This window comes from Manacus vitellinus, unplaced genomic scaffold, assembly GCF_001715985.3.
Source record: "Manacus vitellinus isolate BGI_N305 unplaced genomic scaffold, ASM171598v3 scaffold_21_pilon, whole genome shotgun sequence".
NCBI lineage: Eukaryota > Metazoa > Chordata > Aves > Passeriformes > Pipridae > Manacus > Manacus vitellinus.
This window is the reverse complement of record NW_021939546.1, coordinates 14,135,991-14,161,267: the sequence shown is the minus strand read 5'-3', so window position 1 is coordinate 14,161,267 and position 25,277 is coordinate 14,135,991. Positions and strand designations below refer to the sequence as shown.

Here is a 25,277-nt window from a genome sequence, read left to right as displayed (position 1 = left end):
CTGGAGTTGGAGGTTACTGATTTAGCCCTGACAGTGCCTTGGGTGCTTTGTTCTTTTGCTTAAAAAGCTGATCATTGATACTTTTCCAAATGTTTCCATGTCTTAATTGTTAGTTCAAAATATCTAATACATTGCTCCTCCAGATAGAGAGGATACTATCTATATGAGGAAAGTTCCCGTTCTGTTGCCTCCTCTCCTGCAGTCAGGAATGGCCTGTGTTCTTCATGGAAGAGGTTTGAGATTCATTTTCCCTAGAAGACAGGGGAAAAGTGGTAAAGGGAAAGCCAGAAGACAGATATAAGGAGTCTGTCTGAAAGCCCTTTTCAGAAACCACCTCTACCCTCTGAGAAGAGAAAATTACCTTGTACGTTGCATATGATTTAGGATGAATTTTTTTCCTCACATTTCAACTCTCAAAGAACTTCTAAAGGATAAAATATAAAAATAAAATTTAAACCCAACCTGTCAGCAAAGGGTAATGCATTCTGAAACAAAGCCTCTGGGCTTTGAACCTTTGCTGGTTGACCCCTAAAATGCTGCTCGTGGGCTACTTCCCTGCTATAACTACTTCTTGAACATTTGGTGAATGCTTACCAGGTAGAAGGATTTGACTCACTAGCCACAAAGTGAAGAAGCAAGATTCTTCCAAGAAAGTTCTGAGACAGCATCCAGGTCAGTGGGAAATGTCCTGGAATTTCTGACATGAAATCTGTGACTCTGTCTGCAATGTCTGCCTTCTTCCTGCTAGAAAGTGTTGGATGTTTCTGTAAGATTAACTTGTTTTTTCAAGCAATAGGTGAATTGCCTTTACTGCAGGATGTGTTATGGCTTTTCTGTGAAGAAGAGAGACTTCTTCATTGCTCTGTCCTCAACACATCCCGTTTTGGGATCTTTGTTACGTGATGGGTGAGAGCACTTGCTTCTACTGGAGCTGCTCCTGCCTTCCCCATCAGTGGCACAGTGTTGGCATGTGTCACTTCAGATGAGCTTACACTGCTATTGTGTGTGCTGTGACAGGAGCAGAGCTGCCCATGTTCTGACAAGGCTCCAGTGGTACAGCAAGTCCTGTACTTGATGGGTGGTATCCCCTGCGCTTTCTAAAATTTAACGCTCTGATGCAAAAATTGGGGAATGAGTGCATTCCAAGCACAGACTGGCCTCCCTTCTACAGGATACACACTAGCAGCTCCTTTTGCAGGACTGTCCTGACCTTGTTTATTTTGGACTTAGGCACCGTAAAATAGCTTGTTAATTGCTGCTCATTTAGAATTATAATTAGGTGTTACCAGATGAGTTCTGTAATACACAATTAAAATCTTATAAAAAATTTTGTGGCTTTTAATACTTCATTTATTGGTTAAAATTTAATTCAGAGTACACTGATTGCAAGCTCTCTGTGTATGTGCATAATTATTAAAACCCACAAGGGTAAAACAAAGCAGGTTTGAATGATGCAGAATCTATGCACCGCCTGGAGGTCAAGCAACCAGGGACACAAGCTCTGGCATTGGATAACTTTGTCCTGCTTTTCTGTAGCCTGAGCAAAACATAGCACTGGCATGAATGTGGTGGTGTGGCTCTCTCTGCTTCAATAAAACCACACCCCTGCTCACACCTGGCTCAGGTCCACTTGAACTGATGGGCTGGGCACATGTCTGGAAGTGATGGACATAGAGCTGCAGTCTTTGAGCATACGAGCTTTCAGAGGGAACGTCATCAAAGCCACTTTGATGCATTAGTCTGCAGGTAAGGAAAAGCTTGGACATCTGGTGGCATTGCATATCCAAAAGTAAATGCTTAAAACTTGGAGCATGTTCCTCATACATTGCTAAGAGCTTCAGAGTCGTTGTTTGTTGGCAGCTAAAGAGTTTTTGCTGTGCTGCTGTTAATTTAATATATTTGGATTTGATGAACAGGGCGTTGCATTTTGTGTTGTGAACCCCACACCAGCCATGTGGAGGGACAGGGGCTGTTCCTTTTCTTGGAGCTGTACTTTACCAGGTCCTCCTTAATCTTTCCTTTGTTTCTCATCAAGCTAGGTAGTGTCTTTCCCCTTTAAAATCTGTTCTGTTTTTCTGCTGGAAGCTTTTTCTCCTTCAGGATTTTACATTCTGGCAACTAACAAAATTAAAATAGCTTTCCTCCTAAGTACTGTAAAACGTACATTGAATCTGATTTCGACGGCGCCAAGTATGCATTTCAGCACACTAATGTACAAATACATTGAAAAAACAGCTAGCAGTAATTTTCTTTCCTTAGGTTTTACTGAATGCTATCCCTACAAGCTGCACATTATGTATTATCCTCTTTATGTTTTAGTCAAGGGTCATGTAAAGGTGGAGACCTGGAAAGGAAAAAGTGGATAATTTCAACAGCGTAGCTACGAAGTTGCTGCAGACGGCATATGGGATGTCTTATTTTTCAAAGATCTTTCCATCTGCTATTGGCAGAAGTCTCCATTAGGAAAGGGCAGTTTTGTGGGAGGTACATAATTTATTTCTTTTTTGGGTTGATCTTTTATGAGGATTTGGGTTTATCTTGACTCAGACCATTAACATGGGACCATTCTCCTGGCAAAGAGAACGCACAGAAGTTGTCAGATCTGAGATACAGAGGAAATGCTCCCAAAGTTTGAGGAAGAGGAGTTCTTTAAGACTGAATTATAAAAATCCAAAGCAAGCTACCATCTTGTGGAAGCAGAAGTATTATGGTAGTGGATTTTGTTTGTTTTCCTTTGGATACCTTACTTAAGGTTTAATTGCAACACTTGAATGTTCTGGAGCCATATGATGTAATGGAGGAGAAGTACACTGAAAGGTGAAGAATATCCTGTATCTGTTTGTGCCATGTGAGTGCTGTGCTGAATGTGAGAACTGATCTCTCTTGCTGCCTCTCGGGTGTAGAAATAGGAAAGCCATTGGAAGTAGCAACATAGTGGATATCACTGAATACCCTTGGCTAGCAAAGCGTGCCTTCTCTGGTGGTCAGAAAATGTTTGGACATAAAAAGCAAAAACACATAAAATCTATTATAAATTTAGCATGGATTTTGTGGTGGATGAGGAAGGTCCATGGGAGGTATGAGATCACCCAGGGTGCAAGGAGCAAGCAAGCATTTTGTAGGGGTGGTGATGTACCCAACTTACCTGAGAGGTAATGCCGTTTACTTTTGCTTTTTGTTTTAGACTTCTTTCTGCCTTTTGGGAGAGGCTGTTACAGGTTCATTAAGATGTGCAGAATACTTTTAGCCTCCCACCTTTTCTCATCTTTTTAATCTGAAGCAGGTGAGGTTGCACATCCTGGATGAGGTGGCAGGCAGCCACCACGGATCCACAGCCGTGTGGAGCCTTCCGATCTGCTGCCCCTGAGTGCTCAGCACTTGTGTGTGGTCCCCACATGCCAGTTTGCTTGTAGAATGTGTGCATGAAAACGTGAGCGTGGAAGCAGATGTCGGCCTGTGTTGAGGAGTCCTGGCATTTGCTTTGTGGCTTGAAAGATGGAAATGGCTGGTCTGTCCAAAAAATGTTGGATTCGCTGCAGCCTTGATGCAGCTGTTATCTCAGTCCCTCTGGACAGGAAGTAGCTAGGAAACTACTGCTTTGATCTGGCAAACAAAGGAGACTTGTAAAATATATTAATTGATTTTCTTCCATCAAACAGTTTTGAACACACAGCCTCAGATCTGAGTGAGACAAAATCTGATGTGTCGGTGTTGTGTATGTCTTACTTTACAGAATGTGATGCAAGAACCCCAAATTTAGTTTTTAGCCTGAAGTGCTACTGAAGGAGAGAAATAGTTTGGAATAAAGGATTTGGAATTGAAATTTTTGGATTCAGACAAAGTTAAGACTGACTTGCCACCATTAATTCAGGATTTCTCAGTTTGCAGACATTTGTTCTCTTCATCTTCAATAAGTATTATGTTACACCTAGGGCTTGCTTTTTATTTACATCCCTTTAATAGGGCCTAGGTACTCTGTCATATATGCTGCTTCAGAGGTTGTTTTCTTTTGTCAAAGCAAAGCTAAGGGGCCTTATTAGGAGGAAAAAAAAAGGAATAATCATAAATTTAGCATCTTATTACAATAAGCTTGATTGCATCTTGGTTTCTTTATAGGTTACAGAAAGAGTTTTCATTTTTCATACAGAAGGCAATTGCATGAAACTTGTGCTTTCATACTTCCTGCTTATTAGTTGCGGAGGGAATTTCTGGGTGCTGTCTTCCATGGTAACAGCCAAATGCCTCCAGAGCCAGTGGGACTGCAGGATGCTGGGGGCGTTCTGCATGGAGAAAATTCAGTTTAATAAATGTAATAAGTCCATTTACCCTACTGGGCTATGTTAACTACCTGCATATAAACTGAGCATACATTATGTTTGGGCAAAGGTTATAGAAGCAGTTTGCAGGCAGGGCTAGCTCCAGAGCACACCGAAACAGCAGCTATTCTTATTTTAGCCCTCAGTAATACACACAGTAATGGGGTTCAAGCAGTATCTGTGGTGGAGACAGTAATAACAACTATGATATAATTAACTTCAAAACCCTTTAGGAGAGAATAATTCCAAAATCTAGCGTTGAAAATGTTCACAGTTTCACGAGACGAGAATTACAGAAAGTTTAATTGGATGTATAAACCCTCCAGTAGGGCATAAGTTGTCTGCTAAATGATGGCGTTAGGAAGAAGCCAGCCCCATGGCTGCCTGCTGCTGTCTCCTCCTGCACGGGCTGGTGCTGGCTGATGGGAGCTGGCTGGGGCCAGGATCCTGTCCGATGTAGCGATGCTGCTCCTCAGCTGGTGGTGCCCACGTCTAGGAAGGACGGGGCAGCCAAGATGCGTTTGAGAACTTGGCGTTCCGTGGGCGCTTGGTTGACCTGTGGAGAAGGATTATCATCTCTGCTGGCGGGATCAAAGAAGTGAGTCCTTTTTTCACTCGATTGCCGCGTGTGAGAGCGGCTGCGAGAGACGGTGGGTGGAGGTTTTGTCACCAGTGTGTGCGTGCTTTCCAGAGCCAGACTTAAAATAGCTCCAGGCACAAGTAGTTGCTTGGGATTATTCAATCACTGGTGTATTTGACGATTCTGAGTCATCAAGGTTAAAGGTGTTTGTGGGATCCTCAAGCGCATCTTCATGAGTGGCCACGACTGCGTGGATGTAGCGCGTGAATACGTCGTTGGGCTCCGAGGGGCCAAGAAGACCAACATGTTGAGAATGATGGTAAACTTTAGAAAGGGTAACTTAGAAGAAAGTGAATAATTTACTCAAAGCATCCCTAAAATTAGAATGGGAGAAAGTAAGAGTAGAAAAGAAAGAAGGGGGTGAAAGGGGGGAGTGAACCAGTTTCTTGATGTGGTTTGAAATCAGTAGTGGAGTATAAGAAAGCAAGCTGGGAAAAGCAGTTAAATTAGCAAGGCTGGGGGTAATTCATGCTGGGTAGGTGGCGGGCTTAAGAAGCTGTTTGAGATGAAAATTTGGAAACCCAACTCCCAGCTATCACTGGTAGAGTATATGAAGTAATAATGAGTATAAAAGGAAAATTGAAAGATCCAAGGTGGGCTTTGAAGAACTGATGACTATACATCTAAGATAAATAGTACAGGCAAATCAGAGCCATTGTCTTGTGTGAAAATTTATCCTAGTGAGTTGATGTGAGGTTAAGGAAGAGGAGCCTACTGCCAAAAAGTGCAAAGTGCTTTGCATCAGTTTTTAACCACTAAAAATGTTGTGGAAGACTTGGTACTGGTATTGTGCCTAGTCATTCTAAACATAAAAGCTAAGCAAATTTCAGAAATTGAGGTCTTGGCAAAAGCAGATTTGGAATAAGCTGTTAATCTGAAAGACATTAAATGAGCAGACCCCAATGGTATGCTGTGTTACATAAAACATAACTGAACTTCCAGCAAAAGTAAGGGATTTTTAGTTAAAAAGAACTTTTTTTTTTTGAGGAGAAAGTTCTTTATATACCTTGTATTCTGGTTGAAGAAAAAATTACTGAGACAATAACAGAATACCTGAAAGATCATGTTCTCCTAGGGTCCAGCTTTGATGGATTCTGCAGAGGAAAACTGTTCTAGTAGTTACTCAAAATGCCCAAGCCAGGGAATGTGATTACAATTTGTTCAGATTCCAGGAGGTCTCTGAAAAGTTTCGACACCAAGGCCTCTAAGGAAGCTGGATGGACATATGGATAGAGAAAAGCATTCTTACAAAGAAGAAGCTGATTTAATTTTGAATTAGAATTGATTTAGGATTTCATTTGGTTTCAAGCCAGTAGACACCATGCAAATCCTCGAAGCGATGGAGGAACAGATTATCCCTCATCTGGTCAATCATTTGCATGTTCTTGCTGTTTTGGTTAAAATTAGTTCTGGTGCTCAGTGAGTCTTATATCTGCTACACTTTGTGTGTTCTGTCAGTCTGAGAGATGCCGAACCAGCGTGTTTGGCATTGCTGGAGCCAGATGCAGGAATATCAGTGCCACAGCTGTAGTCAATAGCAGTCAGCTGTGGTATGTTGTAAGCAGCAAGCCCAGAAGGACTGTGTTCTCAACTCTCCATCTCCTTAGTTTAAAACCTCCTGTCTGCATCCCGGATGTGCAGAACTTGATGCCCCAGTGTTGGGTTTAGAGGAGAGGGCTTAATACCTTGTGATTTTAGTCTTTCCAGTGTGTTCTGTTGTGCTGAATTCAATCAAACCTGTTAGGGCACCATCATTTATATTAAGAATATATTGTCACATGTGTAGTAATTTGTAGAAAAAGCACAGGAATTCTTGTTTTGTGGAGGTATCTGACTCATGAGCATGTTCCTCCACATTAGCAGAGTTTGCTGATAGTTAAGGAATAGCTGAATTTAGTTCTATTTTTTGTAGGATTTTCTGCTGCCCTGAATCTGTAATCTGTGCTTCTGGGTGCACTACTGGACCTGTTCTACAAATGTAAAAGGCCTCTGTTGAAAGGGATATATGCAATAGTTTACTTCTTTTAAGGAGACTTTACAACAGGCGTTAGGAGCCTATACATTTGGGTAGCACGATCCACAGCAGTCTGTGCTTAAGGCTCACTGTGAGTGATGGCTGGGCACGTGAGGCTCAAGGCTGATCTATATTTTAAGTGGATGTTTTAACTTATCACCATAGTTATTTAATGGGGCCCTTCATAATCCTTGTTCCAGTGGAAAAATTCCTCTTTCTTACCTAGTATTGTCTGCAGGCAGTGACACCTTCAGAAATTAAGGTCTTCAGAAGCAAATGTAGCCACTAAGGCTGACAGGAATATCCAACTTGTGCTTGTGTCCTGCTTAAAAATGGGTCTTTCCCTCTTCTTCTCTCCTTGGATCAAGTTGGGATTGCATGTTCAGGATCAGAAAGCCCTGTAGCTGGGCCAGCTTGTTGCTTAAATGCTTCACACTTTTTAATGCATTGTCAAAAGAAGGAGAGTCTTTTTAAAATACTTATGAATTGTTTTTGCTGTTACATTATATTGCTCCATACCAATCTGTCTCTGTTAGTTCATTGGTTTGTTTTGGGTTTTTTCCCAGATTACGGGAGTTGTTATATACTGAGTTGTTATTATATTGAGTTGTTTATTTTCGTGTGTTTTTTTTTTCCACTCCATTTTTAATTTCTGTGTAAACAGGTGATGAAACATTTTCCTGCTGGAAAAAATGCTTCTGTGGTATTATTTTTTTTTTCTGGACAGTTTACTGAGAATATTCAACATACACTTTCTTTTGCTCTGTCTCATTCCATTACTCAGAGTTATATGCCGGTGGCTAATTATACTCCTCCACTGCTTTCTTGGTGTTTGTATCCTTCATGTACTTATAGATGGTTATCAAATCCCCATCTTGCTCAGCCAGTCTGTCTAGTGCTTGTGACTTGACAGAGATTTTTACCCTTCCAGGTTCTTGAATTGCTTTGCTCGTTCCTTCTCTCCAGATGGTTTGAGAGTCTTCTAACTGAGAGCATCAGACTGATGCTCTTGTTCTGCTCCCACCTGGGTCCTGGAGGTGGTACCTTTGCTCATGTGGCAGTTGCTTTAACTTTTGGCCTTTTTACTGTATTGCAAGTTCATATGAAGTTCCTCCCTAAATCTATCCCAGTGTTGCCATCTTCATATATCTCCCCACTGAATCTCTAATACATTCCCCGCATGTGGGAGTTTGGAGTGAAATGAGACTCATTTTCTCTTTTTTGGCCATATTGCTATACTCCCCAAGTCTCTTTATATTATATTTCTCCCAGAAAAGCGCAAAGAAATCTATGCTAAAGGAATACTAATGTAGTGAAGTGAAACATTCAAAAGTCATTAGCTTGTGTGTAACTGTGCTTCTACAACTTTTAATGTGTGCAATATGATGATCTTGAATTATATGGTGTGTCATGGTTTTCCTCTTCCTCCTTCAGAGCACAGATGAGGCATTATGTACAGAGTGAAGCAGCTGAGCTGTAGCCAGTTATTGTTCTCACTTTTAACTGAATAAATAGCTGCCTTGTTCCTCTGAGTGGCACGTGGCCCCTCCTTGCTCAGTCAGTTCTTGATTGCCATTGTTGGTGTGGCACCCAAAAGTTTATTGGGTGGTGTTGTGTTGATTGGGGTCCCTGTGGAGCACTGATTTCCCTTCAGGGTACTTGTGTAAAATACAAGGTTGTGGGTAGGTGTCCAGAAGGAGAATTTGGTTTTGTTGTGTGTTGCCCATTCAGTAGCATTGGGAAAAGCTGATGCAGTTTTACCTCCATCTTTATGGTCATCTGGATGTTGTCCAGTTGGTATCTTCTGACCTGCATCCTTGGGCTCACCTTGCAAATGTTCAAGAAGTTTCCACCTTGAGAAACAAACACAGTTGTTTGAGGTTCCTGTTGAAAAGACACTGTTACATCTCTGGGTCAGATAAGGACATTGCTTATGCACTGGGCTTTCCTTCCTGCCCTGTAAGTTTCTAGAGATTTCTCTTAACCCTGTTTCACAGCAAAGGCAGTGTCAGTAGTCACTCACACAACAAAACCTGGCAGTTCTGTGGATGTACAGGGGCTCCTGGAGGGAACTTTTTGTGCTGATTTCTAGATTCTTTGGGTTGCAAGGTAGCGTAACCTAAAAAGAGATTTTAGTGCAGTATTTTTGTCCCTGGTTTGGAACGGGCAGTCTTGCTTTGGGAATGCTCTTCTTCACCATGCTGTTCTTGGCTAGTGACCCACGTGACACTTGCTTCAGTTTGTCTTCCAAAAGAGTTCAGAGAGGACATAAGCTATTCAGTGCTGGTTTGAAATTCCTCTTGACTCTTTAAAGTTGACTGCTTTTTCTAATCTCTTTGCCGTCTCCTGTGAGACATACTCATTGCCAGAATTTCTTAGTACCATATGAGCTGTTGGTATTCTTGGCTCTGTTTTAAATGAGTCCAGCCTTTTCTGCCTGTCTGAAAGAATCAAACCGTGTATGTTTCAAAAAATATCCTCAAGACCGCCTCTTTTCCATCCACTTGCCCCATGGCAAAACTGGATATATTCAAATGAAGTTTGCTTTTTTGTTGCGTTTGTGCTTTCCTGCTTTCTAGTTTTCTGCCAAACTAGCACTTGGTAGCTCTAACACTGAGTTTGGAGCAGAGGCAGGAGTTTAGCTTGCTAAACTCAAAGCTGTTTTTACAAAGCTATCTGGAGTGCTTAACCTCAGCCTAATTTTGGGTTATGTAGTCTAGAGTTAGAATATTGCCAGGACCAGATGCAGAAGGAGGAATGAGAATGCACGTGTGTTTTTGAAAAACCTTCTTCAACAGTGTCTGGGCTCCCAAAGACAATATTAGTTATGAGATGCTGGCCAAGGCAGTGAGATTAAAAGAGGCCTTCAGATGAAGGGACTGAGGTCATCTGGTGCACAGGAGATAATGCCAGATGCAAGAGAGAGCAGCCTGAAGAGGCACGAGATTGCTGGGGACAAGACATGCTAAGAATCTTAATATTATTTGATCATTTTCTGTTGGACTTGATTTTGCCAAAGCAATACTGATTTTGTATTTGTTTAACTTATTACCAAAATCTACCAACCTTATTTGTTTTTTAGCTACCTTCTATCTTAGGCTGCCTTTAGCATTGGTTCAAGGTGGCTGTTTAAAACTGTCAGAGTAACACTGGCCTTCTAAGGGTTAAATGAGCTTCAGCTAATGCCCTGTTGCCTTGCTTTGAGTATTGGGTTGTCTTGTTGGGAAAGAGCATCTCCCTTCTAGAAAAAAATGGGAAAACTGAACAGCTAGGAGAAGCTTTTTAATATTTTCAATTTCAAAAGAGAATGACAGCTACTGAGATTAATAAAATTTTAAAACATTCCAATTTAAAGTGCTTTAAATATTGAATGCAGACAACTTTTCCATAGGCAGAGCAACCAGGAAAAGAGGAGGTGGCGGATTTTGATCCTATTAAAGGCCAAAGGTGCTCTGTTAATTTTGGAGGGACAGACAGCAGTCTTGCATAAGAAAAATGGGCATTTCTACCAGATGGTAAATTATTATATAGCTTTAAACAGTTGAAAAAGATCAAGTCTGTGAAGCATCTGGTGGTGTATCTGACAATTCATCAGTTTTGCATGATGCATACTGTATGTATCTCATGGGCTGGAAAGGAAAGTTATAAATCTGTCAGTCTTGAAACTGGAGAGAAGCTTGATGACATTTGCTGAAAGAAGAGAGAAATCAAGAGACAGACCTATTCTTTAGCTGAGTTTTTTTGTGTTCCTGAGAGTTATTCCTGAATGAGGACTGTGGAGGTGCCATTGACATGACTCTGAGCAATCTGCACTCAAGATACACCATTAGATGAGGCACTTTTGTTGTTAATGGAAGTGAATGAAAGAGGAAAAGCTCTCTGAAAGCTATTCATCCCCAGTGTGGTCTGACAAATACCTAAGATGTTTTCAGCACCACCTGTAAAACTTGTTCTCTGTCCTAATCTGAGAGAGTTTGACACGCATCATTAGTTTTGACACAGTAATTTCAACCCTTGGTGTTTCCCACCCCCTCCCCAAGAAGGGTAGACTTAAGATTCTGGCTGCTGTTGAACCAGGTGGAATGCTGCTCAAAGGGTGCTTCAGTGGATTCACTTCTCTGGGCAGCACAAATAACCCCTTTACATGCAGAATTTAGAAACATAATCATCACTCTTAATGCAGGCATTTCTTCCCATTCCTGTGTGGGCTGTATCTGGAGAGCTGGCTAACACCGGGCAAACGGCTTGGGGACTGAACTGAGCTTCCTATTGGAATACAGCTTACGCAGCTGTAAAAAATACAACTGCCTGTGTCTGTCTCTGCTATGTAAGACACGTTAATGGTGCTTTTAGTAATCCTTTGGTGAGAGATGAGCGAGGATATGGAAGTTGGAGGGCAACACAGGTAATGGAGTGTGCAGCTGGTACAAAGAACATCTTTTGCAGTATTCAGAATCTTGCTGCTGAACTTAGTTCGATTTATGCTTTCTCATTGAGACAATAAAAGAAGGATGAGATGATCAGTATTCTCTCTGCATCTAGGTTAGAGCTAGGTTGTTTTGTAAAGTATTTTCAGATGTCTTGGCTGCAGAAGATGTTGCATAAATAAAGATTTCTCTGTGTTGTGCGATATTATAACGTGTGAAAAGATTTACTGTGCAAATACAGTAACGGAATGGAGAAGAATCATAATCTGCTGTTTGTTAGTATGATGCGATGTCAATATTTGCCAAGGTAGATTCTCTTGGGATTTCTTGTGGATTTCTCTAGGCACGATCGTTCTGGCATTCTTTGAGTACTATGTTTTTGTCAGAAGTGAATGTGTTTGTAACTTGTGATACTTCCATCAAAAGCTCGGTGGTTTTCAAAAAAAACACCCCAACAGCCCACAAAAAACCCAGGACGTTTTCTCTGTCAAAAACCCAGCAAAATTCAAAAATACCTTTGGTAGAGCAGTCTTGAAGATGTTTTTGAAATGTCTGCCAGCATGAGTAAGAGTGGTGCGTCGGGCCACACACAGCCTGTGCACTTGCAGATACTTTGCTTCAAGGATACTCACGGGGTCCACTCAGGCTGGCATCTGCCAGCATGAGATTTTTTTCACTAATAATGCTGTGTTGCTAACTTCTGGTAACTCGCAGCTTAAGGGAGAATCTCATCAACCTTTTAATGACTGTTGGGCTTGTGCTGAGATGACCAGAAATGAAAGTGTGAGCCCCTGTCACTGCTCAGTGTAGTCACACTGAGGGCATGGGGCTTGCTAACTCCTTTTAAGTCTGTCTTAACAGGCAGACCTTGGACTTTAGGTGAAAGTACAATGAGTATATTCTCATGAAAAGATAAAGAAGGCAGGTATATAGAAACTGTATTCTTTTTAAATACTTGCCTTTTTTTGGTTGGTTTTCAAGGAATTTTCTGTATTTCAGTATTCAGGCAGATGCCCAAGTTAAGGCAATTTGCAAGGTAATTTACTTTGTTTTGGAGAAGGAATTATTATCAATCATCATCAAGACAGCCATCCTTTCCATTTTTGTGAGTTTGAAGCTGAGGCATTTGCTTTGGGTAAAGCTTCTCTTTATAGACACTTCCTAATAACATTCTGCTGTGACTCTGGTAGCCCTGTGAGCTGACAGCTGCTTCAGTTCAGCTTCTGTTTCTTCTGCTTGAACCCGTTGAGACTTGTCTGGTGTACACCAGCCCAGCTGGATGGCCCAAGCTATGCTTCACATGTAATTTGACCACAAACCACCCTACATATGTAATCAACCATGTGTGTCTTGGGCAGATGGACAAAGAAGAGTTACATGAGCGTATGACTGTTCCTTGTATTTAATGTGCAACTTCAGAACTATTTGTTTTGAATAATAGCAACCAAAGGATGCATTAATAGGCCATTATACAGACTGTACATGAAGATAAACTTGGAGATGGGTGTGCATTTATGCCTCGTGACCCTTGAAATCAGCTTATTGGCTTCAGGGACATCAGTGTGGTGCTCTGTTGCTCATGCAGCAAAGATAGTTAAATTTCACTTTAGAAGTATCTGTAATGATGTCTTTACAGTGTAGTTTGGTATATTGGCAGTTAATCTATGTGTCATGTTTGATCATTTTCCGTTTCTTCCTCTCTTGGTTTGCAGGAGTGAGTCTGTGTCTGTAACGCTGGATGTACTGACCGCTTGCCTCACACTGAAGAGGACTCGCTCTACTTTGGAATATGGTGCCTAACTTCTGCATCCCAGTACTCACTGTGCCAGCAGCCATCCTCTGCTGCTTGATGCTGCCTTCAGCAGGAGCGGACAGTAAGTAACGTTCGGGTTTGGACAGCCTGAGCACCTAGCAAAATTTCTTTTAAGAAATATTAAACCTTTTTGGGTTGTACTGGAAACACTGAGAGCTAAGGGACAACTTCCCCCACCCCCTACCCCAGTCTCTTCTTTCCCAATGTGCGCATTGCAGATAAACAGGATGTGTGTGAAGGGGCACAAGTAGAACTAAAAAAGACTGGCAAAATTTATTCAAGCGCAGGAAGAATTTCTGTAGTAGCTGCAAGATCAAAACCTGACAGTTTGATTTCTAACACGTAGAGATGAGTAAAGAAAATTGGGGGCGGAGGAAGAAAGAAGTATTGGGGTCACAGTAATCCCTGTTACTTTTCCCTTGTTCTTTTGCCAGCTCTCGTAATTTGTGTAGCGCTGAGACATCTCTCCTGAGTCAGCAGGCGATGGAGAGTTGTTGGAGAAGAGGGTGCGAGTTTTTACCTTCTGGTGTAGCTCTCCTACACCTATATTTCAGCAGAATTGGAGTAGAGTGTTTCCTTGTGGTCGTGCTTTAAGCTGTCGTGTCTGTGCCTGTTGTCCCTGTAGTTTTACAGGGCTGCTGTGACTGACTTTGAGCAGCCCCATCCAGGTCAAGGAGAAAAATGTGCACAAAATGCTGTTGTGGACAGACAAGAGGCGAGAAACATGGCTAATGTTAGCCTACTGAAAATACCTTTTAGTTGGAATGCCTCATGGAATGAGTTATACAGAGAGCAGGAAACCTTGTGGCTTTTTTGCATATTACTGGTTTTCATAAATCGTGTGTATTTGTTAGGCTATCCCCAAGTGTTTATGCATCTCCCCTCCCCTTTCTTTTGTAACCTGTAACCAGTTTTTCAGTGTCCAGACATCTGCATATTTGTCACAGGCTCTGGCTGTGGTGAATATTCCATGCCTTTGAAAGCACCCAGGGCTCCTGGGACGCTTGAACTGGAGCAGAGGTGACCATGATGCAGCTTCTGAGCTACCGGCAGTCATCTGCTTCTCACTGCACCTTTAGTCACCAGGCTCATAGTTAGATGTAATTTTGTGGAAGTTGAAGGAGATCTTGATTCATGTTGGTAGTAGCCTGGCTGAATGGAGAAAACAGATTGGGGGGGATCCTAAATGTTCTTGACTGATGGGAAGGAGTAAATTTAGAGAAGCTGGAGAGAAGAGTGAAGGAGGGATGTGAAGAAACATACCAATTCACTGTTTTTGTTGCCATTAGGGATGACTTGCACAGGCAGCAGATTAGTGTGTAGTCTGTGTGAGTCTGAGCTGCCCAGTTAAACTGGGAGCAGCAGCTGTCTCCTTCCTCAGCTTTCTGTGCTGTCTGCTGGAGCTGCTGGAAGGTGCTTATTCAGATCATTTTCTCTACAAACTGGAGCCCATTTTGGGACCTGGCACAGAGAAATACATGTTTAATGTTCTGAGAAGTATAAAAATTCCCTGAGGTTCATTATCTTTATCCTGGCTCCTGCAAAGGAGAGAAGCGTCACTCCATCAGGAATGAGGAAGCTGGTGGAGCTTGAGATGTCCTAGGACAGTTCTTGGCTTGAGAATAACTTGCAGTAGGTGTGGTTTGCTAATTTTGTGGAACGCTTCCACATGCTTAAATTTAACAAAATTGGCTTTGTTTCGCAGGCCCAGATCCAAATATTGGTGTCTCAGTTGTGGAATGCTTCTGTGTTGGGAAGCAAGTGTATCTGTATGTGTGCCTTTTTCTCTGGCGCAGATCTACTCTGAATTACTTTTTCCTAATCTGGAAGGCAGGTCTGGAGGGCAGTGACCTTTTAACCACCACAGCCACCACGGATTAACTGAGGGTTTCCTAGGATGGAAAGCATTGCTCTGTGTATTTTAGCAGTTTAGAGCTTTTCTGTTATCTTACTCACTGAATCTTGCCATCGACTCTGAGGGGCTGGGACCTGTGTGAAAGGACCTGCTCTGTGCCTCTGCAGGGGGCAAAATATCACCCCAAACCCTGCGCTTTTCATGTCCTTCCATCAGTGATGTAGACAAGAAGATACAGTGGTGAATCTGGCATCGGGGGGGGGGTCCTGGCTGAGGACAGCAGTGAAGGACGAGGGGAAGGTATGACAGTATATGCACACTGGAGCTTCCTGTTGAAGCTAGAGAGGGATGCTGTGAAAGGAGCACCCAGTATGCACATTCCTCAGTTTTTTGGTCCCCATAGCATCCTGTTGGCCTCAATCAGAGTGTTTGTTTGCATGGGTTATGGCTGTTGCCAAGATGTCACTGTGATTCTTCCTTTTCCCCATTGCAGCACTGCTTGGAGACAGTGGAGGGATGGGCAGCCTCTGTATCTGCAAAGCATTCCTGCATTTCCCCAATTAAAAGAAACAGGGTAATGAGAGCAGGGTTATCCCTGGAATTTCTGGAGTCAGTCCCCAAAATTGCTTCCTACAGGAGCAGGGAAGGAGTGCAGGGGGTGGGCTGTGCTGCATTCCTGGCAGCAGCATGTCTCGTGTCTCGATGGCTGAGTGCTCACAGAGCACCCACAACTGGGTCTTCCCTACCTTTCCCACCTGTGCTTTGGAGCTTCTGTTGTTATAACACATTTCAGTGTTGCTGCCATAGCTTCCTGACAATTAGGCAGCTGGCAGATAGCTGGATGTTAACACCTGAGATAAAACAGATTGAATATGTATCACCTAGCGGAGTTAGCGCCCGGCTACGCCACAATACCTCTCCTGGAACTGAGTTTACGGGAGCTGTGAATAATGTCAGCCATGAGGAATTGGAGGGGCATCCAAAGGTTAAACTGTGTGGCAGTGTCAGAAAAAGAGAGGCTCGCTGGGTGCCTCCCTGGCAGCAGGACCACAGTGGTGGTTTCCAGCCACTCTGGTGGGGTGCTGGGAGGAGAAGGTGAGTGGGAAGGGGCACATGTGCGTGAACGGTGGATACAGAAGTGCTAATTTGGCAGAAAGCTCTTCCAAATCCTCCCTGGCTTCTACAGACTGCAGTAAGAAATTATTAAATTTTCTCTGTGATCTGACTGTGTTTCTGTCAGGGTGACCCTAATTCCATTAGAGCAGCTCTGAACTGATTCAGGATGGCTGTTTTACCCATTCTCCCTCAGCTTGCCTGTGTGGGTTTTTTTATACATTCTGTGCTTCCCTGCCTGTCAGCTTTTGATTGTGCATGGGAAAAATGGCTTTGCAGATTTCATTTAATGTTCATTGTAATTGTCAACTGAAAGATGCTTTTTTCAGCTTTTGAAAATGTCATTTACTCTAATAAAATTAAAAAAAAAATCCTCTCTCAAAACAAAAATACAGAGAAAACAGGAAAAAATCCATACTGTCATCAGAAATCATCAGCAATGTGTTATGTTATTGGCTTGGTTTTTTAAAAATTATGCTTCATTTTTGAAGTCCTGGGCAGAGGTTCCATTAGCCAGAGGAGGAGACTAAGTGACCCATCCAAGGCCTTTTCTAACCGCAGTATATCTTGGTTTGTCTTGTACAGAATTTCAAAGGGCTTAAGGAATAAAACCACTTCAAAAGGGACCTTGTAGAAGGAAAGAACTAAGGTAAAATTAGACCAACTACCTGTGAATTGATATGTGGTAAACAAACAATTTGCACTTTTTGATTTCTAAGGGTAGAGCAAGCTTGGCTTATATTGAGGGGATGGATGAAACTTGCATCAGTGAACTGGTGGTGGTGAAGGCAAGGCTCTGGCTCCTACCACCTCTGGTCAGAAAGGACTGCAAGTCTGAAGTGTCTCAGGGCTTCCCTGCCCCCTGTAAGAAGGGGTTGCTTTATATCCGAAAGATGGGCATCCTGTACATGTGGTGGTGGGATGATAACTGAATTGAGGAGGCACATTAAAAAAGAAAACAGGAAGGTAAGATGCTGATACTTGTGAAGGTTGGGGAAAAAAGAATTGTACTCCTTCCTAGATGTGTGGCTTTAGGTGAGCTCTCTTTGCCAGAGATTTTACCTTGCACTTGAAATGCTGTCCAGAGGTTTTGGATGGAAGAGTGCTGAAGGAAACATCTGTTATGGCACTTGGTTCTTCTTGTCTCCCAGCTCTGCTGTCTGCTCTTACTGTTTTGTGTTCTCGTGGCCCAGGAGTAGTGTGGCAAGTTTTGACTCCCTGATTCAGCTCCACTGCCTTTGCTTCTTAACCTGAATGATGCTTCAACAACAGCTCAACCCCAAATACAGCTGCTCTAGGCCACCCTGCAGGACAGACTTGATGTTGTGCAAGCCTGGAAAATGGCCACTTTGGGGAGCTGGACAGCAGGATCCCATCCCAAAAGCTGGACCTGAGGCTTCTCCACTGCCTTCTTGCATCAGTTTCTGCTTCCAGGTTTCCTGTTTGCTTGCCTGTCCCCAAACCCTGCATGTAGTGATTATGTGTAATTGATGTGATCGGATCCAGGTATTGCAGCACAGGTAAATACTAATTTTCTGCAATTCCACCTTGACTAGCTTGACATATTCCATCAGTGAAAAGAACATGGAAAATATTGTTTACGAAAACCCCTTGACCTGAGGCATTGGGGTGGCATCATTAAGGGACAGGTTGAAATATTAACCACAGTTATTGGGCAGTGTTTATTTCTGGTGTCCTTACTCATCATAAGAATAAATATATATATTTAGGTAGAAATGGATTCCACACTTTTCTGTAAAATACCTAAATGCTGCCTGCTGGTAACTGAATGTTGCAGGCATCAAGGTAGGAGAGATGCTCTGAGGACAAACACCATGTATAGAGTAGACAACAGATCTTTCTCTGCATTTATGGCCCTTTTAGCTCCAGCACTTGCAGGAGTCACATGAATTTGTTTCGTTGCTACACACAGCAGATCACAGCATGATCATTTGTCTTTTTTATGTATTGTTAAAGCCGACATCATTCATCAGTCAACATCAGCTGTCAGGTCAAAGGTCTGCCTGGCCCCAAATCCCTCATCCAGTGGTGGTCAGTACAAAGACCTACAGAGGATGTGAGAGCAGCATAAATACATAGTGATCTCTTCCTGGTGTCCTGGGGGAATGGTGGCTCCTGGGCCCACAGGGGTGCTGTAGTAACTTCAGGCATTTGCTCTCAGGTAGCTCTGAGTGATCAGTCTGCAGGGATGCCCTGAGGCCAGTGGTTTGCATGGCTCCAACTTTTACCTCCACTCCTTTTGCCTCCACTCCATGGCTGCGTGTTTAAACCCCTTACTGCTTCTCTGCAGGACTGAGCATTCTCGCTTGCCATTCACACCATTTGGACTCAGCTGCACAGCCAGAGTTACTCTCTCGCCTTCACAAGGGAGTTCCTGTGTTTAAGTGTCCATGTAAATTATCCAGCACAGTGACAAATGGTGAGGGGCTGGTGTATTTAATACTTGATCTTTGAAACAGAGTGTGCCTATTGCCTTGGTGATACAGAAGACCAGTAAAACTGCTTACAATTTTATCTTCAGTGTAGATTCATAGATTTTAAGGCCAGAAATCAGATCAGTGCAGTCTTCTACTCTGACCTGCATAGCACAGGCTGTATAATCTCAGATAGCAATTTCTGCATCTGCTTTTAAGAGCTGTGGACAAGCTAGCACGTAGCTTCCTTTTGGGAGGCTAGCAAATCATGATTTGAAGACTAAATGGTAGAGAATTTACCCATGTCCCGTGTGATCTGTAAAAATGGCAAGTAGTCATTACTTCTTCAAATCTGTATTTATTTCAAACTGCATTTATGCATTTTTTGGGTTCAGACACTGGATGTTGGAATATCTGTCAGCTAGGCTGAAGACTTCTGCTATTTAATGAAATCTCCCGGAGAAGCAAGTTAGAGTGGAGAAGTTGGAGAAGCTGAAAGTTTGTCCTTTTTGTTGTAGAAAAACAGGCTGGTCTTGGTTTTTCTGACCAGATAAAATTCTTATAGTTCTTCACTAATCTTCCAGACTTTTCAGTATGTTTTTTGATGTCAAGGACCTTTGAATCCCTTTCTGGGCCTCTGATCCCCAGGACACAAAGTTGTATTTCATTACTGTGACTTGGCTTTTTGCTCAAGAATATCTGCCCTTAAGTACATTAGAGAGGGCATTTTGCTGGATCCCAGCTCATCCAGACATCTGAGTAATTCTGCACAGGTCCTGTGCTGGTAATAGCTGACTACCCATCTTGGTAAAGCTTATTACCCTTTTCTTTCCAAATACAATTGCAAACTAGTTGCATTTATTCACAGATGTTAATCAGTTGTGGCTATTTGCAGAGTCTGCTGTGTGTATTTTAAGGAGATATTTAAAATATCTTGTAGTAGTGATGGTAGCATTCTTTGCAGATGGAAAGGAGTGCCAGGAAACCAATTAAATAGTACAGTTTGTTATGCTGCTGCTTGCTACTGGTAGTACTGACGTCAGAAAGGGGAAAAGTATGAGATCTGCTGGAGCTTTCAGTGTTTTAGCTGAGCAGTTGTAAAAAGCAATGAAGTGGTAATAGGGATGCTTTTTTTTCTCTCTCATTATCTGTTCATTATATTGGTGCTTCAGAATGATACTGTAATATAAGATGATCAAGCTAATTTTTGTGAACAACCAAGAGTATGAAATTTGTTTGCTCAGAATGTTAGTCAGTCTTTTTTCATGGGGAACATACCTGGTTTGAAAAGGAGTGGGGGGAAAAAAGCATCTGTTCATGGGTGCTTTTCCTCTGTTTAGTTGTCTATCTTTATGTATCAGGAGCTGAAAAGCAGTGGTGCACTCTTAATTGAATGCTGTGTTTAGTCCCTTGTGAGAATCATTGCTTTGTCTGTGCCAGAGACAAATCTCAGTTATTTTGTTGGTGTGAAAACACTGTAGGGTTTTATTTGAAGTTTTAAGTCACAGAAATGTCTTTTGCCTTGCACACTTTACTGACACATGATCACTGAATTAAAGCACATTTTGTAGTGGATGATGGCTTTACGTTTGTGTGTGAATTGTAACCTGCAATGCTAGAACTTGCTTTGAATCTCAGTTACGTTTGGGCTTTCTCTGATGAATCATAACATTAAGCCTTCACAAGGCTAAGGGGTACTCACATGGTACTAAAAAGAAATAATTACAGGATATATTCCATTTCACATAGTACTGGCTGGAATGAACTTGCAGTCCTGCTGTGCTTTTCAGATGGCCCTTCATTGCACGTATTACTTATTTTCCCCCTGTTCCCCCCAACCCCTGTAATTAATAATACAATTTCGACGAATGTATTTTGTAAAATTAGGTTGAGACGTAGATAGTACCTGATCAAAACTTAAACTAAATGGAAATGCCACCATTTTCCAACAGAGATTCATTACACCATGTGTGACTGTTGTGAGTTGGTGCTTTAAAGTCAGCATGTGAAGAAGAGGTGTGGACTTGGTTTGTCTCTGCTACATGAGGTTATTCAACTTGAGCTTATACCGAGTTCTCTGGAAGCAGCCAGGGTCTCATGGAAAGAACCAAAATCAGTCCACTGTTGGCACTGATTAATACTGCAGACTTCAAATGAATCACATAGAGAATTCTTGCTTGCTTTTGCTGCTTTTCATGCAGGTTTTTTTTATTTTTTTTATTATAAACTCTTTCTACATGTGATGACTTCATTGGTTCACCTCAAAGATGAGGGGAAGAAGCCCTTGCAAGTTAGTTGTCACGCTGGGAGAAAACAATGACTCTTGAGCCTCTGCACTTTGTTACAAGGGTGCAGAACACCTACAGTTTTCTTTGTATTAATTTTTAGCCAAGTGCACTTCAGCCATTGTGTTACTTCTGTTAAAGGTTGTTTTTAAAAGGGGTTTTAAAGAGACCAGGAAATACTCAGCAGCTTTACACACGTAAGGTTTTTGCCCTGAAAAACTCAATTTGCAATAACCTTTGTGAGCCTCAGCATTAGCACAGCTGTGCCTGGCAGGTGGGACTGTCCCTTTTCACCCACTTGTCAAAACCAGCTGGGGGCTTGTGTGGGTGTGTTGCCAAACTCTCACTTTCACTGTGGTGTTGTCCATAAGGCAGAGGTGGCACTTCCTTGGTTTTCAAGCTTGAAACTGAAGTTCTCTCTTTTGAGAGTAAATGCAAGAGTTGGTTTCAGAAAGGTGTCCCTGTTTAAAAAAAAAATACAACTTTGAAGTGAGGTGGCTATAGGTGTATCATACTTATTCTGTGTTTAATTTACAGGAGGGAAGATGCTTTGTAAGAACTGAATGATGAGTGGTGAGAATCTTGGTAAATGCTGAAAATGGTTAAAATACTGATATGATGAAGATGACTATATATTTTAATCCCATTTAGCATCGAATAGAAACTTTCAGGAGTTTCAGGATGCAAGAAAACCCTTAGAGAAGCAAAATTTTCTCGTCAGCAAATCCTTTCATATTCCTGTTTAAAGGACTGGGATGCCTTGTCCTGGCACAGTGTTCTCATTCTTGCCATGCTGAGTACAAAGAGTTTAGTGTGGCTCTCGGGAGGATGATGATGGTAGTTCAAGACCTGGAAAGGCTCCCTTTACTTCTGTTTCATATAACAGGCAGTGGTCCTGGCTGTTGACTTGTCATTTATACATGCTGTATATACACTTCCAATATCCTTTTTTATGCTCCATTACATACGGTTTATCAGGGGTTACACAGAGTTCCTTAGTTATAACCTGTTGTTTTCAGCTTTTTATGAGTTTGTTGTATGGCTGAAATGTGCCCTGCTTGGTCTTCAGCCAGAGTTCAAGTTGAGGGGCTGTATTTTATGAGTTGGACGTTTGTGTTTTTGGTTCTTTCTGCAAAAGTTGTCTTTGAATGCTCTTAAAAACGAAGAGAGTGGAAAAATACTTTTGTACCCTTAAAGCTGACTGTGGTGTTATTTATAGATCTGTAGTCTAAAATGTCTGTGAAAATGACTGACCACCAAAGTGCATCTATAGTAATATCAAGAGAAAACGGAACCAGATTTCTGGAAGGGGTGACCCATAGAAAAATAGGCTGCTGAATAATATAAAGGGAATTTTATGCTAAATCTTTTAAGTAGAGGATGCTGTCTGAGCTGGTGTGTAACTAAATTAGCTGTATATTCATCCTGTGAACGTAGCCAGAGCTGCTCTTGTCTCAGCCTTCCAAAGACCCGGAGGTGCACAGCAGAGGCCTCCAGGTCCTCCAGTGCCCAGCCTGGAGTGTAGGCAGAGAGAATTAATTCACATTGACACCACAGAGTTTCTCTTCTGTTGCATTTGTCTATATCTTGAGGCAGTTGTGCAAACAGAAAGGTTTTTTTTGTTGTTGTTGAGGTTGCTCTGTGGTTGTCCTGTAGGCCACAGGGGCTTGGTCTTGTCTTTCTTGACAATGCCTGTTGAACTTTGATTCTGCATTAGTAAATGCATGGAGCATTTAACATATTTAACTGCCTAAGTTTGGGTTTTTTTTTTTCCTCAAATGCTAAAATACACCACTGTTCATATGACTGCAGAGTTCTGTGCCCTATTTTAAGAGCAGAGTATGATTTGGGGGCTTTTTTACACATTAGTACAAAATCCCTCCATTGTTCACTCAGCATCTGTGCAGTGCTCCACATCTTTTTCCATTAGATACTTAGCCTTCTGTTGCAGATAAAGTTTTTTTTTCTGAGGCAGATTCAGTTAAAAAATTCTGATATTGTCTGTAATCTGTAGTATGTTGTGTGAGACGTTTCCTATGTAATTTTGAGGAATTTAAGGAACTCCACTTAACATATAAAGAGTTATATGTGGTTTATATGTAGTATACCATGTGGTGTTTTCCAAGTTCATGTCAAATTACAGATGAGACTATGAATAATTTTGTGTTACAGTAACTGGTGGACTGTGTCAAACTCTAGATCCATTTATCCCAAAATTGCCCCAACATAAGCCTCCAATGATGGGCAACAAATGCTCCATGTTTTAAGGAGATGCAAAAAGAAACATCTCATATTCTTGCCTTTTCTCTCCCCACCCAAATTAGTTCCTGTTTCCTATGTGAAATTAGAAGTCATTCTCAGAAGCTGGACTTCTATTTTTACTTCTGTAAAGCTTCATTAATTGCAACAACTCTAAATATTGTTATATCCACGTGGGCAAAGAAATAATGCCCAGTGTAGGTTTGTCAAGGTCAGATCAATCTAATTTCCTTTAATGACAGGATAACAGGCTTTGTGAATGGAGAAGCAGAAGATGTCATTTATCTTTAGTAAAGCTTTCAGTGCTCCCTCATGAGACTTTTTCCTGTGAAACATCTGCTCGTAGGGTGGGTATTTGGCAGTTTGGTAGCATTCAGCATTTGCAGTAATGATCTCTCTGATAGAATAGAGAACATGCTTATTAAATTTGCAGGCAACAACAAGCTGGGAAGAGCAGCAAGCATGTTGGAGGACACCATTAGAATTCAAAATGATCTTTACAAATTGGCGAAACTGTCTGAGAGGATGCATGTCAATAAGGAAAAATGTGGATAGATGTTTGAAAATAGGAGCAATCAGCTACATAAATACAGAATGAGACAACTGCCTAGACAGCTGGTATACAGAAAAGGTCTTGCAGTGCTAATGGATCAGAAACCATACAGGAATCAACAAAGCCATGCTGTTATAAGAGGCACAGACATTACAGTGATATGCAGAAATGAGGAGTACCATCTTGAAGACACATTAGGTAGTCTTTCTACTCTGCTCACATTGGTAAGGCCTCCAGTGAAACATTTCATCTTGAGCATCCCACTGCCAGAATAGAAGGATTAATTGAGGAGAACCTGGTCTCCCTCATCCTGTCCTAGGAGGAGAAATGATGTCCTCAAACTGCAGCTGAGAAGTTCGGGTCAGGCACTAAGCAATGCTCGCTGACATGCAGGATTGTTGGGCATGGAATTGAATTTCTGGAGGAATTTCTGGAATGTTAAATGCAAGCAGAAAGTGTTGCCTCATATAGGTTTTGAATAGACAGTGTGATTTCTTAAATGAATGTTTCTTTGTCTTCATTTATGAATCAGGAAAGGTACAGGCTCCCAGCCTGTCTTGTCTGGGTCACCTGATACTCTGATATTTTTATCCTGTCCTTTTTCATCCTCCTCTCAAGTGACAATCACTCTCTTCCCTCTGACTATGTAACTTTGTGTGAAAGTGTTTTCCAGGTCCTTAGTCCTCCACAGTGCCCTTCTCTGACTTTCTAGCTGTGCTAGGGGAAAGTATGCCATTAATAAAATGAGACCTCAAAATATGCAATAGATGTAGTTTCATCATGAACCCTCATAGGTTTGCTGTCTTTTTACCCGTGTCTGTGCACTGACTGAAGATCTTTCAGCTACCTGTTAAAATGTGTGGTTCATCTTCTGAAGCCGTACAATTAACTCGGCTCTGCAATGGTAGCAGGCAGTGCTGGGTTTGTTATTTTCTCTCTGTACATATTATGTATTTGCCTGTGGGCAGTTGTCTGCCCATGCTATATATCTGTGCAGAGGCCTGTGTCTGAACTTCCACGATTGCAGGGGCTCTGCTGCCCAAGGCAGGGGGCTCTGGTGCTTGTTGCTGCCAAGATCTGCAAAAACCCATCTCTGTCATGGCACCAAATGTCTCTGTTGTCCTGCAGCGATTGTCAGGTATTTCTAGGTTGGTAGTGCCAGCCCCTGTAGCACGGCACACACAGCAGGTTGGAAGCTCTGCATGTGGACCACTCCAGGAGCGCGATGCTCCCTGCTGTCCTCAGCAGCACTGACCACTCTTGTGGGGTGCATTGAAACATCTTCTGGCTGCACAGAATGCTTTGGGAGACAGTTGCAAAGGGTGCTGTAGGTCTTGCAAGACCTTCTGATTAAAATATGTCTAAATGCTTATTTACGTGTGTGAAAGGGAAAATGTATTAAAAATGTGTGTTTGTATAGAACGCTTCTAATGTCAGTGGTAGTGGAAGGGAAGATGTGTAAGGTTATTTTCCTTCTCTTTCCAGTAGTTATTCTTGCTATCAATAGCTATGCATCAACCCATAGACTTCTGTCTGGTGAGTGGAGTCTCAGGGCTGTATGAGATGG

General features: G+C 42.1%; 1 protein-coding gene across 10 annotated transcripts in view; it reads left to right on the top strand.

The window, feature by feature from the left end:
* The window catches only part of PTPRF (protein tyrosine phosphatase receptor type F), a 287,439-nt gene that overhangs the window by 28,782 nt on the left and 233,380 nt on the right, over nucleotides 1-25,277 (top strand). For all 10 annotated transcript variants that reach the window (XM_018072218.2, XM_018072212.2, XM_018072223.2 and 7 more), the window contains exon 3: nucleotides 13,110-13,271. In XM_018072218.2, coding sequence (XP_017927707.1) covers nucleotides 13,187-13,271 — 85 coding nt within the window. In that variant the 5' untranslated portion in view covers nucleotides 13,110-13,186. The remainder of the gene's footprint in view (nucleotides 1-13,109; nucleotides 13,272-25,277) is intronic.